Consider the following 16061-nt stretch of genomic DNA (forward strand, 5'->3'; position numbering starts at 1 on the left):
AACAGCTCTCCCAAAGTGCAGTGAATCAGACGTACCTGGTATGTGGAGACAGGGGAGGCAGCAATGAATGGCGTGATAGATGTCTGTGGGATCATGCGGTTGGTTGCGAGACTGTACGGTGAAGAATAAAATCTGCAAACAGAAAACAACAGAAAAAGAATGTTCATGTAGGTGCTGCATGCCTGGCCTCTAAAATCCAGCACCACAAAGCTCTGGGAAGGAGTTGTACCCTTGTGCTTTTGTCTCAGCTCTTGGTATCTGATTCCACAAACAGACACAAAACAGCCTAAAAAATGACCACTCGCGTCATTGTGAAAAAGCAGCTGCCGAAAGCTCTCTTATGCCAGGGGCCGTAATACTGCTGACAACCAATAGGAGAGGAAAAGCCAAAATGTTCATCCTTCGCAAAAGCTGATGCTGCCCAGAAGGTTTCTGAAAGAACAGTCATTAAAAAAACGTGACAAGTTTTCCAGAGATGGCCAGTGGTATACTGACAGGGACTGCATCTATTCAGGAAATAAAACTTCATTCCTAGAAGGCTCTAGATATTTTGTGCTAGGGTCCATGCCTTGTGCAGAGAATACTTTCTTCATGGGAAGAGAAGAGAACAGCTTGTGTCTCACTGTAGAGCCTAGACCTGCCTTGAACTCATGGACATTGTCCTGCCTCTGCCTTCCAACTTTGAGAATTACCTGTGCATGCCATCATATCCAGCTCCAAACTGTCTTGTAAAATAAATATTTAATTTTATTTTTTTAATATATGTGTTTATTTTAAATTTAGAGTGTTTGCTTGCATATATGTTTGTGTACCACATGCATGCAGTGTCCACAGAGGCCATACGAGAGAGTCAGATCCCATGGAACTGGAGTTACAGGTGCTTGTGAGTTGAAGAGTAGGTGCTGGGAACCAAACACCAGGTCCTCTGCAAGAGCAGCAAGTGATTTTTAATAGTAAGCCATCTCTTAAGCACCTCCAAATTGTCATTTGTAAAGACACCTCGTGACTTACACAAAATCCATCATTCTACTTTAAAAGGTTCTAGGTGCTAGTCAGGCCCTGCTCTGAAGAGATAACCATGGGCTCCTACAGCAAGCAGGCTGGCCTGGTGAGGACTGTGACACATAGCTGTGCTTTTACTGCTCTCAGAGCAAACACATTGAACCTACCCAGGGGTCTGCATAGGTGAAGGACTCTAACCTAGACCTGCACTGTGCCTGCGATTATTCAATACTATGGAGTTGTTGTAAAAACAGACAGTTCCAAGTTCAAGCTTGGCTGTAAAACAGCCCACAGAAGTCGGAGCTGGTGTCACAGATGAAGATCATTGAGGAAACGTTGGTTCTGTACTATTCAGTTTTGGGAAAGAGCCTCAGAGGTTAAAAGCACTAACTGCTCTTGCAAAATACCCAGGTTTAGGTTTTAGCACCCACATGGAAGCTAACAGCCATCAGTAACTGCAGTTTCAGGGAATCTGACACCGTCTTCCGGCCTCCATGGGCATTGCACATCATGAGTGCACTTACATATATGCAGACAAAGCACTCATATACATAAAATAAATATAAATCAATTAAAATTAAAATAAAATAATAAATTTTGTAAAGAGAGTTTGAAGTAAAAAAAAGGTGATGAAATTGCATAGCTCATTTGTGAACAGATTTTTAAACTAAGAATTAGAAGAAATTCAAGCATTGGATGGTACTGCCAGGGGTATGAGCTTTTGGCTATATTGGAAAGAATTAAAATTTTGTTCAAGAAGAGAAAATGAAAAAATACTTTTCCCTAAAAAAATGAAGATATTTTCTCAAAGTACTTTCGTGTTTCAACATTGTAAGCAATAGCTCTAACTTCTGAAGCTATTTCATTGTGTTACGATGAAAGAAAGGACACTTGTTAGGATCATGTAGAAACTACTCTGTGTTCTCTGCAATTGATGATTGCATATAAATCTGTGCTATGGTGATATAATACAAAAATTTTAAAGCCAATCACAGAATTTCAGATTATTGCATTTAAATTATACCCATCTAGACACATTTTTTTCTTTGCTTTAGAAATCTTGTTTTTCATCAATACACTTGAATTCTTTCCCAGAATAAAAAGTTTACTGAGCACTTACTATATGTACTACAAGAAAGATGGATGTGATTAAGAAACAGTGCTACAAGCTTCTCCATTTAGTCTCTCAAATGGTGCCTTCCATACATCTTCATCTGCCTTAAAGCTCATCAAGGCTTCCCACTGCAACAACAGCAGAATTCAAACTCTCCACACTGGCCAGGCAATCAGGCTTCCACCAACTTCTTTGCCTGATTTTCCTACCTCACTGGCCCCACACCCAGGACGTAGGAACACTAACATCCTTCTCTCCCATGTTGCTATTATTCTAGTTCCCATCTAGCAGTTCAGTGTGCAGCAATCTCTATCCAGAACATGGCCTCAGTGTCTGCCGGAGTGCCCCTTTGTTCTCCCTCAACCATCACACCTGTAGAGTACTCACACCTAAAATAGCAACTATTATCTTGGTCCCTATTTTTCTCTATTTCTTTTTCCTTAGTTCTCATAAGTATTTAAGGCAGCATGAAGTTTTCAAAAAAAATGTATTTCTATATGCTGTGGTGGTTTGAATGAGAATGTCCCCCACAAGCTTCAAGTATTTGGACATGTTGCCACCAGTTGGTGGCTCTGTTATGTGAGGTCTTAGAAAGTCATGCTGGAGGAAGCATGTTACTGGGGCCAGGCTTAGAGAGTTCTTAAGCCTTGCCAGATCTCCAATCACTCTCTGCTTCCTGTGCCTTTGTGAAGATATGAGAACTTAGCTTCTGCTCCTACTCCAGCCACCTCTGCCACCATGCCACCCTGCCATGATGGACTCTTGCCCGGTTAGAACCACAAGCTAAATACACTTATCCTTTTACAAGTTCCCTTGGTTATGATATTTCTATCACAGTAACAGAAAAGTAACTAATATATATGCTATGAAAGTGTTGAATGTGCCCCCTCCCCACTTCTGCAGTTCATAAGCTGAAATCTTAACTGCTGGTGTGATTGCATTGGGATATTCCTCTATAGAAGGAATTGAAGTTAAATGACATAAAAGCAGGTCATTGGTTAAGCAGAATTTGTGATTTTAATGAATAACACATACCTGAGAGCTTATTTTTTTCTATGGTCCCCTCATACAAACAAAAGGAAAGCCATCTCAGGAGACAGTAAAGGTACCCTCACAGGAGTCAAACTATTTCCTTGATCTTCAACTTCTAGCCTTCAGAATTTGTGAGGTGATAAACTTCTGTTAGGACCATCAGTCATTGTAATTTTCTATGGAAGTCCAAATTGAAATATGTAGTATGCGTAATGATTATTTTTCTCTTTAGAATGTCAATTGGATGAAGCTTTAGTTCATAAAAGCTTTGTTGCCTAGGAGAGACCCTGAGGTATAGTAGTGAATTACTAAGTATTTACTGGGTGAATGGATGAGTGAATGCAGAGCCAATGTCAGAATGGGACCATGAAAGATAGGTCCCACAACCAGGCTAGAAGCTCAAGATGAGAGCCCAAAGAGGGAACCCAGCACCATGCATTGGTGTCTGGGGGAAGTTTAAGTAATGTCTGCATTCTGTGATTGCAAGGGCATTAGTAATAGATAAACTCTTTTCTATAAAAATCATGATTAGCATTTGATAATCCCTTTTAATTCTTTGACAGATCTTGTTTATGAAGCAGAGTGCATGAAGACTTACTCAGGGATCATAAGGACATGACAGGCACGCAGGACCACTCAACAAAGTCCTTCCCACACCCCATATGCTGGTTTAATTTGTGGTACAAGTCCACGCTCAGTCTCTTAGACTGACAGAGAAACCACGTGTCATATTTTAGCATGGCTGGTCTATTCTGCAAAATGTTCCAATTGGAGTATTAAAAATGAAAGCAATAAAAACTGGATTGACAGGCAGCGCTTACAGAAATTCTATAGGGAATGCAAAGACCAGAAATATAAAGAAACCAGTCGAGTAAACGGATACTCACAAAAGGAACCCTTGGAGGGAAATTTAATGCATTTTTGTTATATCTGCTCTAATCCTATCCATCAAACATGAATGACACTTTGTACTTCTCAGCGTGTTCTGAAACTACCATTTAAGTCAGAGTCATTTAGAACAGAATACATACTGGGAAGGGTGGACAGAGCAGTGCATCTTAATCTCCTAATTCTGTGATCCTACAATAAACTCTTCTCAAGCCCAAACATGAATTTGCTGAAGTCCCTTGCTTAGTCCATGCCAAGAGAGGCTTCTTAGGCTTAGAAGAACCACATCCAAGGGAGATGCAGTGTCTCTGAAGTATCGCAGTGGGTTTCTCCCTCTCCGGGGTTTGTTTTGCCTTTGTCACACATCCATACCGTGTTTTACAAATGCTTTGGGGCTGAGGAGATGACTCAGTCTGAGCTTGCCTTTCCAGCTTGAGGACCTGATTTGGAACCAAGAACCCATGTAAGAAAAGCCAGGTGTGGTAGAGTGCACCTGGAATCCCAGCACTGAGGAGGCAGAGACATGTGAATCTCTGGGACTCCCTGGCCAGCCAGCCTAACCTACTTGGTGAGAGCCTGGTCAGTGAGAGACCCTGTGTCAAAAGCCACACTGGGTGGTGTGTGAGAAGTGACACCTGAGGTTGAACTCTGGTACACACACACACACACACACACACACACACACACACAAACACACTCACAGGTACATGCACCCCAAACACACATACCTGCGCACACATGAATATGTACACTCATGCAAAAAACAAAAGCAAACCCCAAGACTTCCACATAAACACACAGTAAAACAGATAAAAATAAATCCAAATAAATACTTCAAGCAGAAATGAGCAGCAAAGAGAAAAACAAACGAACTTTTAGACATCATAAAAAGTTATTCCAATCAAGTGCCTTTATGATTTTTAAAATCTGGTAATACATGCATCATGAATTGCAGGTAATGTTACAGGACGCTGGGAATGAGTAGCTCGGAAAATTATTTTCCCGAATATAGCTTACTTTCTTAAGAGGTATTTTTAAAGAGTTATTTTATTTTGAATTGTGTGTTTATGTGCGTATGTGAGAGTGTATGTGAACGTGTGAGTGCACATGCCCCTGGAGCCCAGAAAAGGGTGTCAAATCCTCTGGAACTGGAGTTACAGATGGTTCTGAGATACTTGCTGTGGGTGCTGACAACAGAATTGGGCCTTCTAGAAGGAAGACCATGAAGCTGTCTTAACTAGAGCCATCTCTCTCGCCCCTTAAGGGTTGTATTTGCTTTTTAGCCAAGATTCATATTATATGATAAAGACTCAATTTGTCCTTAGCTCGGTATAACCAGCTAAACCAGAATCAGTTTTGCATCCCAAGTGCCAATTGAGAGTATCTGGAAATATTTCTGGTTGTTGTAACCCAATGCTACTGGCATCTTTCTGGAAAATTCTGGGATGCTGTAAACTATCCTGTAGTACACAGAGGCAGTTCCTAATCCACAAGTCATCTGAACTGAAATGTTGGTGGTGCTGACATTAAAAGCCCTGGTGTGGGAATGTGGTGGAGTTTTATCTGGAACAGTCTCACATAAAACAAAATACCCAATGACAAAGGGTCTAGAGAAAACGTAGTACAAGCCATAGAACTCTAGATTGTCCTTTGAAAAACTTTATGTATGTTTACACATAACTATGCATATACGTAGACACATATTTACAGGTATATATGGGTGTCTATGGTGTATATGTATGTGTATGTATGTGCACATTCATGTGTGCATACAAGTGTGTGTCTGCCATGATGAACACCATGTGTGAAAGTCAGAGAACAGCCTTAATGTTGAGCCTCACTTTCCACCTTGTTTATGAGACAAGGCCTCTCGCTTTGCTACGTTGGCCAGCCAATACCACATCCAGCTTTACATGGGATCTCAACTCAGGACCTCGCTCTTCTACTGCATGCCCCTTTCCCACTGATCCACCTCCCAGTCCAAGACTTTCTAGTTTTTAAAGAGTAATCCATTTCCTGTGTTTTCTGGCATTAAAGGCAGAAGCATCTTGGATGCTCCCTCCATCCAAGAAAATGAAAGTGTAGGTCACTAATGGGATATCAGTTTGCCTAAAGAAAAGCCATCTCCAGGGGATTTGCACTCAGGAGTAATACACAGAAATCTTATTTCACTGACAATAAAAATAACATGAATATATCAATAACCCCAGGGTAGAATGTTTTTTACTATAAAAAACATACAAAATCCTATTTGCACACTGAAATAAACAGCATGGGTTTGTGTTTCATGACCACAGGCAATATTGCTGGATTTGGAGCCATGAATACTGTGCTTGGGGTAACACAATAGCATAAGATTAATAAGTTTTTGGTCATTTTTACAGAAATACCAACATATCATTTCCATTCATTCCTATCCCAGTGTAATGAGATAAGGCTCCAGTATCACTTAATATCAAATGCCCATATAAAACAGCTGGCAAAGCACCACTATAGTGAATGCTCTATTTTCCGCCTCCCAGAGAATACATTTTACTCAAAGCAATCCAAGATGCTTTTACACAGCACATCTCGGGGAAAAGGGCATGGAAAGATGTGCTTTGGAATACAGGAGGGATTATTTCCCCTCTCCCTCACTCATATTTGAAAGTGATGAAATTTCATACTGGACTGCTGTAAAAACAACAGGGTGATGGCAATAATGGGTTCTAGAGTTTTGCTGAGCACTGAGAGAAGAATGAGCGTTTTTATTCTACTGGGCTGACTTACGGTCAAAAAGAAAGTGTGCAGGTTTCCTTCTCCGTTCTGACTCCAACACTTTAACCTCAAAGTCTTGGTAGAAGTGACTCTGAACTAATTTTTTAAGTGGTGACCTGGATGGACTCAGGCATATGACAGAATGGACATATACCCACTGGCTAAATGCAAACAGCATAGTCTTCCATGACCCAGTTACACTGGCAAATACACTCAAGCTAAATGAAATCTTGATTCCTGTTTGGTAGTGTTAAATGCATCTGGAAGTTATGGGACTCTGACCATGTCATTTGTTGGCAATTTCATGCATGTGTGCAGTGTATTAAGATCAGAACTTCCTCCCTTTCCCCTGCTGCAACTCCTCCCAGACCCCCTACCACAGCCCCCCAACAAACATGATGTCCACTTCCATTTCATTATTTATCATTTTTATAAGCCACTGAGGCCAATTAGTTTTGGCCATACTCCAATGCATTACTTTATAGCCATGCACACATGGGCAATGTACCAAGTGTCACACCATTGAAAAAAACTGACTCTCCCTCCCTCAGCAGCTTTCAACTGCAACAGCTCTCAGCTAGGGGTAGGGCCTCAGTACCCCCTCCTCCTCCCTCCATGCTGGAATGTTCACTGGCTTGATCTTGTGTAGGTACCCAAAACCGCTGTTGGTTCATGAAGCAAGGCCCTGTCATGTCCAGACCACTTCATTCTTTCCACAATTTGAGCTACCATTGTAGTTTGAATGCGAAATGCCTCTCCCCGACAGGCTAGTAGATGAACACTTGATCTTTTGGAAGGTGGTACTGTGTTAGGGGATGGAACTTGGCCCCTCAAAGTGTGTCTCCGGAAGTGGGTCTTACATTTTATAGTCCATCTCTCCTTTCTGTCTGTTCTCTGCTTCCTGATCTGCCCAGATGTGAGTATGCAGCCTCTGACCATAGTCAAAGTTAATCCCATCTCCCCAACCCCACTAACGTGCCTTCTCTGCCATAATGCATTGTGCCATCAAACCGCAGCCTAAACAAAACCTTCCTCCTTTAAGCTATTTCTTTTCAGGTATTTGTTTCCAGTGATGTTCTAGAAAAGTAACTGTGACCCAGCTGCCAACTAGGACCCAGCCTCATATTATACTCAGAACAACCTGTGGCTTAGTGCATGCCTATAAGACCAGGGGATTATAAAGCATTCTTTACTAAAATGTGGGACCTTGATAAAAGGACAGCCCAGGCCAGTGAGCATCACAAAACTCTGAACCTCTCATCAGAACACAAGTCCAATGGAATCAATTTTCTTCTTTGAAAAAAATTATACATAGGTGAATGGTGAAAAATCAATTCGCCTTCCTCTCTTATTTAGCAGTACACCATTGACTCTTCCCAGTGAATGAATTAGACCCTTTGTGCATGCTTCCATAAATATTTTATACATACAAAATGAATATATGCCTATAAAATGAATATATACATACATCTTGATACTTTGTGTTTCTGTTGTAACACTGATTTCATTTTGTCTTGGAATCTATGTGTCTTTTATACCCAAGATGAGGTGAAAGTTTTCTTTCTCAAATTACAGCACCAAGATAATTTTAGACAGTATAGATAGATATTTTAAAAACAAAAAATGGTCTGCTGTTGAACTCAGCTTGGTAATAAACAGTGTTCAACAACTCAATCAGATCAGAATGACTTGCAACTATATCTTCAGACACAGACCTGTGATATAGTCATGGAGTGGGACTAGACTCTTCCCTAAACTAATAAATATTTCCCTCTATGTTAGGTTTTCTGACATAGATTTGATTGTAGACTGAATACAACACTGTGAATGGGGAATAACTGCTGTAATTCTGGATGTTTACATTTGATTCTCTTGCACAAAGGCTAAATCATGTAACTCACTCCTAACCTCTACACCCCCTAAGAGGTTTCAGTATTAATCCAAAGGAGAGTATATTGAGAAAAATATCTGCAATTATTTAGATATCACACGTGTACAAAAATGTTTGCACTGCCAGTGCCTTATTATTAGGGTGTCACTATAGAAGACAGTAAAAGTAAAAATGATAAAAACGTTAAAAATAATTTATATGCATAAGAAACCAAAGAACAAGATTATTTAGCTATAATCCCTTTGTTTCTTTCAATTTCACTGCACCGTGTGAAACAAGTATCTTCTTGTCACCAACGCTACAATGGATAGTCCGATGTTTTTCTTCGAAAATTGTGTGTGTGTGTGTATGTGTGTGTGTATGTACGTGTGTGTGTGTGTCCCTATGCCTGTGTGCACGTGGATATTCTGAGAACCACATACAGTTAAGCAACAGTAATGAAACTATAGAGTCCTTTGAGGGCTATTCATGGAAGTTTGGGTTTTATTCTATAGTTAGCAAAGGCTTAGTAATTTAAATCAGGCAAATAGGTAATTCTTATGACTACACTTTGAAAATTTATTCAAAAAGCAAGGGAAGGGGTGGTAGAGAGAGTGCTCAGCAGTTAAGAGCACTTGCTGCCCCTCCAGAAGACCAGAGTCTCAGCACCTATGTTGGGTAGCTCACAACTGCTTACAACTCCAGCTCCAGTGGATCTGATTTCCTCTTTGGGCCTCTTTGGGGACCTACACTCAGGCGCACATATATAAACACATACTTAAATAAAAATAAATCTTTTTTAAAAAAGCAATAAGAAATGATTTGGAAAAGGGTCATATTAAAGGCAGGTACAGTTAGTGAGTAATGACTGAGTGATGTCGATCAGTGGTTGAGAGGAAGGGATAGGATAAAGCTACCTTCAGATAGAGAATGAACAGATCTTAAAGATCAATTCTTCACACAGAATTTAGGAAAAGAGCAAACCCAGAGAACCGGAATTCATAGAATAAAGGTTTTACACTAAACTTATTTTTAAAATTTTATTTATTTTATTTTATGTGTACGTGTGTATTGCCTGCATGTAGGTAAGTGCACCCGTGTCATACAATGCCCATGGAGGTCAGAAGAGGTTGTCGGTTCCCCTGGGACTGGAGTTACAAACAGGTGTTAGCTGCCATGTGGGTGCTGGGATTTGAACCTTGGACTTCTGCAAGAACAACCAGTGTTCTTAACCACTGAGCCATCTCTCCAGCACTCTACACTAAACTTATTTTTAAAAGGAAAGAAGATAGATCAGTAGGTAAAGCACTTGCTGTGCATGAGGGCCTGAGTTCAGATCCCCAGCACTCACATGGGAAACTGGGAATGGCAGCATGCATCCTTAACCATAGTGTGTGGGAGGTGGAAACAGGAGGCTCCCTGGAGCTTGTTGGCCACTCAGTCTAGCCAATTGGTAACGTCTAGGTTCAGTGAAATACCTTCTCTATGAAAGATTGAGAGTGATAGAGGAAGACACTCTGCCTTTTACACATTCATGCACACAGAGGCATACAACACACACACACACACAACCACAAAATGAAGTAAATAAATAAAGAGTAGTTAACTGCATAGTTTTCCTTTATATTTATGTGGTTTGCATTGTGATGTTGATGAGGACATTGATCTTGGTTTGAGAATTATGAAGGTGCTGCTAATAATACATAATAAAGTGTAAACAAAGGGAAGAGGGCGCTTCAGCTAGCTGTGAACCGCAATTCAGACTGTAACAGCTTTAGTTGTTAAAGTATGAAGAATGGGTGAGATCAACTGGGAAGTAGGGGCAGTAGGAAAATATTTAACACTGAGAAAAGAGATCAAAACCAGATGAAGGAAGAGGATTATGGAGAATGTACTGAAAACACTGTAAGAGTCTGGAGCAAGAAGAGAAAGCAAAGAATGTAACTGTGAGATCCAAAACAGGAGGATTCAAAAGAGCTTAAGCAGTGAAAAGAAATTCAAATAGGCATGATTTTAAATATATAAGGAATAAATGTTTGACTTAAAGATACCAGATTTGGGCTGGAGAGATGGCTCAGTGGTTAAGAACACTGATTGTTTATGCAGAAGACCCGGGTTCGAATCCCAGCACCCACATGGCAGCTAACACCTGTCTGTAACTCCAGTTCCAGGGGATCTGACAGTCTTTTCCGTCCTCCATGGCCATTGCATGACATGGGTGCATTTACCTACATGCAGACAATACACTCATACACATAAAATAAAAAATGATAAATAAAATATTTTTTAAATGCCAGATTTGAAATCATTGTGCACATCAATCAGGAAAGGAAATCCCAATGAAATCTGAGTCCTGAATTCATACTTCCATAGGAAGATATGAGAAAAATGTATATGGAGGCAGCTGACGATGTTATCTAATAAAGAAAAGGCTAACTGCTACTTGGCAAGACAGAGGACATTCTGTTACCCTTCTTTGGCTATTAAACCATTGAGAGAATGAACCCCAAAGAACTGTAATTTCTCTAAGAATCTCCTCCTGGGAGAAAGAAAAAGGCCCTAGGCTTTAGTGCTAACCAGAGGGGGATCTTGTCCTTAAGGAAGAGATTTCTCACAGTGTTGACAACTTGTCAGACCACCTTGTAAGGAGAGACTGGAGTTTAGAAAATTATGGTGATGGTGATGATATGATAATGATGATGATGATGATGATGGAGGAGGAGGAGGAGGAGGAGGAGGAGGAGGAGGAGGAAGAGGAGGTACAGGACAACATCCTGACCAGGACTGCCTAACCATGCCTACCTCTTGCCTTCCACTTAAAGCTTAGCCTCATGTCAAGACTCTGGAGATGGACCAGTAGGGAGGAGGGCACTCATCTCAATGGGCCCATATTGGTAAATCTCTTTTTCTACCTTTCACTATTACTTGTCTGCTTAATTATGCTATTGATAGGTAGCAAAGGCTAGCTAGTTAGGGCTGCCAGAACCCAAGCCCTGATCCTAACAACTCCAGTAACATTGCCAGAAGTCTCACCTCCAGAAAAAAAAAATGTTTGCTTCTACTCTTACCAGTGTGCCTTGGTTACTTTTCTGTTGCTCTGATAAAATACCCTGGCAAAAGCAACTTAAGGGAGAAAGGGTTTATTTTAGCTTATGGTACAGAAGGATACAGTCCGTAATGGCAGGGAAGGCATGGTGGCAGGAGCATGAGACTAGCTCTTACATTGCACCAGCAGTCTGGCAATCCAGAAGCACAAAGGGAACAAGAAGTCGAGCCAGGTTATAAAGGCCTACCCCAATGACATACTTCCTCCAGTAAATCTCTACCTCCTAAAGGTCCAAACAGTGCTACCAGCTAGGGACTAAGTGTTCAAACACATGACCTCCAGGGAACACTTCTCGTGCCAACCACAGATAGGAGAGGCTAGACTTGATTCTGTATACAGAATGAATGGATATTCCTTGGACTGAAGGATGCAGAAGAGAAGGACTGATACTTGGAATCAAGCTATTTTGTGAGATTAAATAAAACCAAGAATTTGAGTGTGCTTAGCATTTCACAAGAAGCTTGTTTCTTTAGAAAACTGTTCATTTTTAGGGGCTAGAGAGATGGCTTAGTGGTTAAGAGCACTGACTGCTCTTGGAGAGGTCCCAAGTTCATTTTCCAGCACCCAAATTGGGTAGCTCAAAACCACCTGTCACTCTAGCTCTAGACGAGTATGAAATTCTCTTCTGGGCTTCAAAAGTAACTGAACTCATATGAACATACACACTGCCCCCCACACATATGTACATAATTGAAAATAAATGAATTGAGGATGGAGAGATGGCTCTAAAGTTAAGGGCAGTGGCTGCTCTTATAGAGGACCTAGGTTTAGTTCCCAGCACCCACATGGTGGCTAACAACCATCTGTAACTCCAGTTCCAAGGGATTAGACATGCTCTTCTGCCTTCTATAGGCATTGCATTTACATGACACACTTGTATACAGGCAGGCAAACCACTCACACATAAAATATAAACAAATAAATAAGTTTTAAAATGAATGAATGAAAAATAATTGAACATATCATTTCCCCATAGTCTACTTCCTTGGCATCCAAATGATGATAGCTCCAATTCTTTCCATTTGTGAACAACTATCTTTTCTTTATGTAATATCCCTTAGTACTTAGTCTCAAAAGGGTATGTACACACACACGTATAAATCAGAATCATCTGCCTCCCTTTTTTTTGGCTGTCACTTAGCTGCTAAATGCTGTCGGAGCTTGGCTCAAGGTGTGGCTTGTTGGGAAACATCTTTACTAGACTCCCAAGCCAGGCCAGACTCTCCAGGACACCTGTAACACTCCTTTGGGTGCTTATAGAAGATAAAGAATAAAAAATTTTTAATGTCCTTTCAATCAGTACAACAGAAAGAAATAGGGAAGCAAATAATTGGCTGGTCTTATTAAACAAGTTATCAGTTCTCAGTGGAAGGTGTTGCATAGAGAACATCTGGATGGTTATTCGTTTACACATGAATGGATAAGTTCTTCAGATTTTTCCTCTGTTCCCTTCTTCCAATTACACTTCAAGCAACTTAGAACAAGCTCTTGTCCCTTTATAACTGGACTATTTTAATATTCTTTTTGTGTGTGTAAGTGTATGCTCTTTGTATGTGCACATGTGTGGACCTGCATGCGTGCACATGCATATGAGGGGGTCAGAGGTCAATCTTGTGTGGCATTCTTCAGGATACCATCCACCTTGTGTTTTGAAACAAGGTCTTTCTCAGGTCTGGAATTTGCCAAGCAGGTTAGGCTGGCTGGCCAATGAGCCCCAAGGATCTACCTGTCTCTGTCTGCCCAGCACTGAGATTATAAGTGCATATCACTGTACCTAGGTTTTCTTTCTTTCTTTACACTGATTTGGGTAGTTGAATGCAGGTTCTTATGTTTCCGTGGCACAGTTCTTATGTTTACCAACTGAGCTATCTAGCTGGCCTTAGGTTGCTTTAATCTTCCATCAATAATGTTCCTCACACAGAGATCTCTGGATTCCTCATTTCTTTTCTGTCATACCACTGTGTCAATAAAAAGACAAATTTTACAGGTTCAAATCTTCCTCCAGCCCAACTTCCCACATGCACTCAGCTGCTGTGGGAAACTTCCACTCTTATAAAACTGGTCTGCTTGCCACTTTCTCCAGATGGCTCTCATCAGGCAATCTATGCTTTCAGAGAGCATCTCCCGAATACCTGCTGTTAATGAGCTGTCTCACCCCAAACCCCCCAAAATGCAAGGTCAAATCCTATTGCTGCCTCAGTGCTGCCTTTCTCTTTATCCCAGCTGGAGCTGGAGTGGATGAGACATCAGGTTCTCCTGAGAACAAAATCCTCCCATTTGACTCTCAGCTCCACCTCAGACCAAGTGGCTTTGCTTTCCTATCTGAAAAATGGGAACATACTACCTCATTCAAAGGACACAGCATTAATAAGTATAAAAAGTCACTTTAACTCTTCAGGAGTAAGCTTTGGATTGTGTTTCATAATCAAAAAACTATACAGTAGCTTTGGAAGCAATTGAATAGGAGTGAAAATCATAGCGAAAACACTGTTTTCCCCATAGTATTAATGCCATCTTGGGATAAGTCAAGATGTAGATAACACCTAAAGTTTTGAAGCTCTATATTTAATAATTTATGAGTAAGGTGTTATAGTGTTTAAATTTCACTCTAATATTGGCCAGAAAAAAAATGTTTATTGATCTAGGAACTGGAGAGATGGCTCAGTTGTTAAGAGCACTGGCTGCTTTTGCAGAGGACCTGGGTTCAGTTCCCAGCACCCACATGGTGGCTCAGAACCACCTGTAATTCCAGTTCCAGGGGATCTGATTCCCCTCTTCGGCCTCCATGAGCACTGTATGCACATGCACATACATACATTCAGGTACACACATACAGACATAAAATAAAGTAAAATAATATAACCACACCTTTAAAAATATATGTTGATTTAAATAATGATTATCAATACTGTGATTAAACTATTGATGGTAAATTAACTATAAAATAGTGGCATTCTTTATTATTCTCAATCTATATTTATGTCTTTAAGAGTATGTTCTCCATATACAAAAACTAGAAAAGTCAAAGTTACTGCTGCCACCCTAAATCTTGATATAGGCCTTACATGCTTTTTCAGGGCATGCCAGCTCACATCTGCAATCGTATCACTTAGGAAATGTAGGCAGGAGGATCGGGAGTTTAGGGCCAGCCTTTGTGATATAGTACGTTTGAGGTCAACCTGTGCTACATGAGACCATCTCCAAAACAAATGAGGAAAGCAGTTGCTTTTCATAAATAAGTATATAGATAGATATATTGGTAGACACTTGTATACATAAGATGTTTGTATCTATACATATATGTGAACAGTGGAAAACATTAACATTTGTTGAATATAATCAGTGGGAATATAGTCATAAATATTACTTTTATATTCCTTAGCTGTACAGATTTTCAAAATAAATTTGTATTCATTTGTATATGTATTCTGTTGACTCTCAAATCAAGTGTATTCGAGCTCTACAGCTCACTGACTTACAAAAATGAAGTAATATTTATATTGTATAGTATAATATTTAATGCTATGTATAGTATATAACTAGTATGTATCATATATTACATAATATAGTATGTGTTAAATACATGTTATCTATATTGTAATACTATAGTTGGTCACTTGCATCTACCACATCATGCCTTGCTGTTTGCCTTTTGAGTTATCTATTTCATCTGCATTTATACAAATAATTCTAGAGGACTTTCTTCTCTTTTATTTCCTTTGATTCCTAGTCACTTAGTCTACAGAATCTTGTTGGAAATAAATAAATGCTTATTGGATAAAATGAAAACTATCCTTAAGTTTCATTCCTGGAGGCAAGTTTGAGCTAAGAGACAAAGGAGTAGACTTCTACCTAGTTTACTATCATTGGTTATTTCTGGGTGATTAATGATCTTCTTGTAGAAAATATTTTGTCTCATACATCGATTTTAAGATTGCTTTTAGTATATGTATATGTATCTAAGCATGGGTATGAGCAGGTCAGTGCAGTGCTCATGGAGTCCAGAAGAGGGCTTTGGATCCCCTGCAGTTCCAAGAGGTTGTGTGTGGTCAAATATAGGTGCTGGGAACTGAACTTGAGTCCTTGGGAAGGGAGTATGAGCTCTTGACTGTCGAGACAGCTTTCCAACCTCAGATGTTGCTTTTCAAGTCTATAGACTGTAACATTGTACCTGGAAACCTCACTAGAAGTCTGTTGAATGTCTGAGTAAACAACAGAATGAAAAACTGTAAGAAAAGAGGTAATTATTTAAACACTTTCAAAATTCTATGAATTCTCTTTAGAGGTCACTG

General features: G+C 40.1%; 1 protein-coding gene across 9 annotated transcripts in view; it reads right to left on the reverse strand.

Annotated features, from left to right (window-relative positions):
* Rbms3 (RNA binding motif single stranded interacting protein 3) overlaps positions 1-16061 on the reverse strand; it is a 982465-nt gene that overhangs the window by 129405 nt on the left and 836999 nt on the right. For all 9 annotated transcript variants that reach the window (XM_008846470.3, XM_017801456.2, XM_029570082.1 and 6 more), the window contains exon 9: positions 36-132. In XM_008846470.3, coding sequence (XP_008844692.2) covers positions 36-132 — 97 coding nt within the window. The remainder of the gene's footprint in view (positions 1-35; positions 133-16061) is intronic.

Source organism: Nannospalax galili, unplaced genomic scaffold, assembly GCF_000622305.1.
Source record: "Nannospalax galili isolate Female #2095 unplaced genomic scaffold, S.galili_v1.0 scaffold542, whole genome shotgun sequence".
Classification (NCBI taxonomy): domain Eukaryota; kingdom Metazoa; phylum Chordata; class Mammalia; order Rodentia; family Spalacidae; genus Nannospalax; species Nannospalax galili.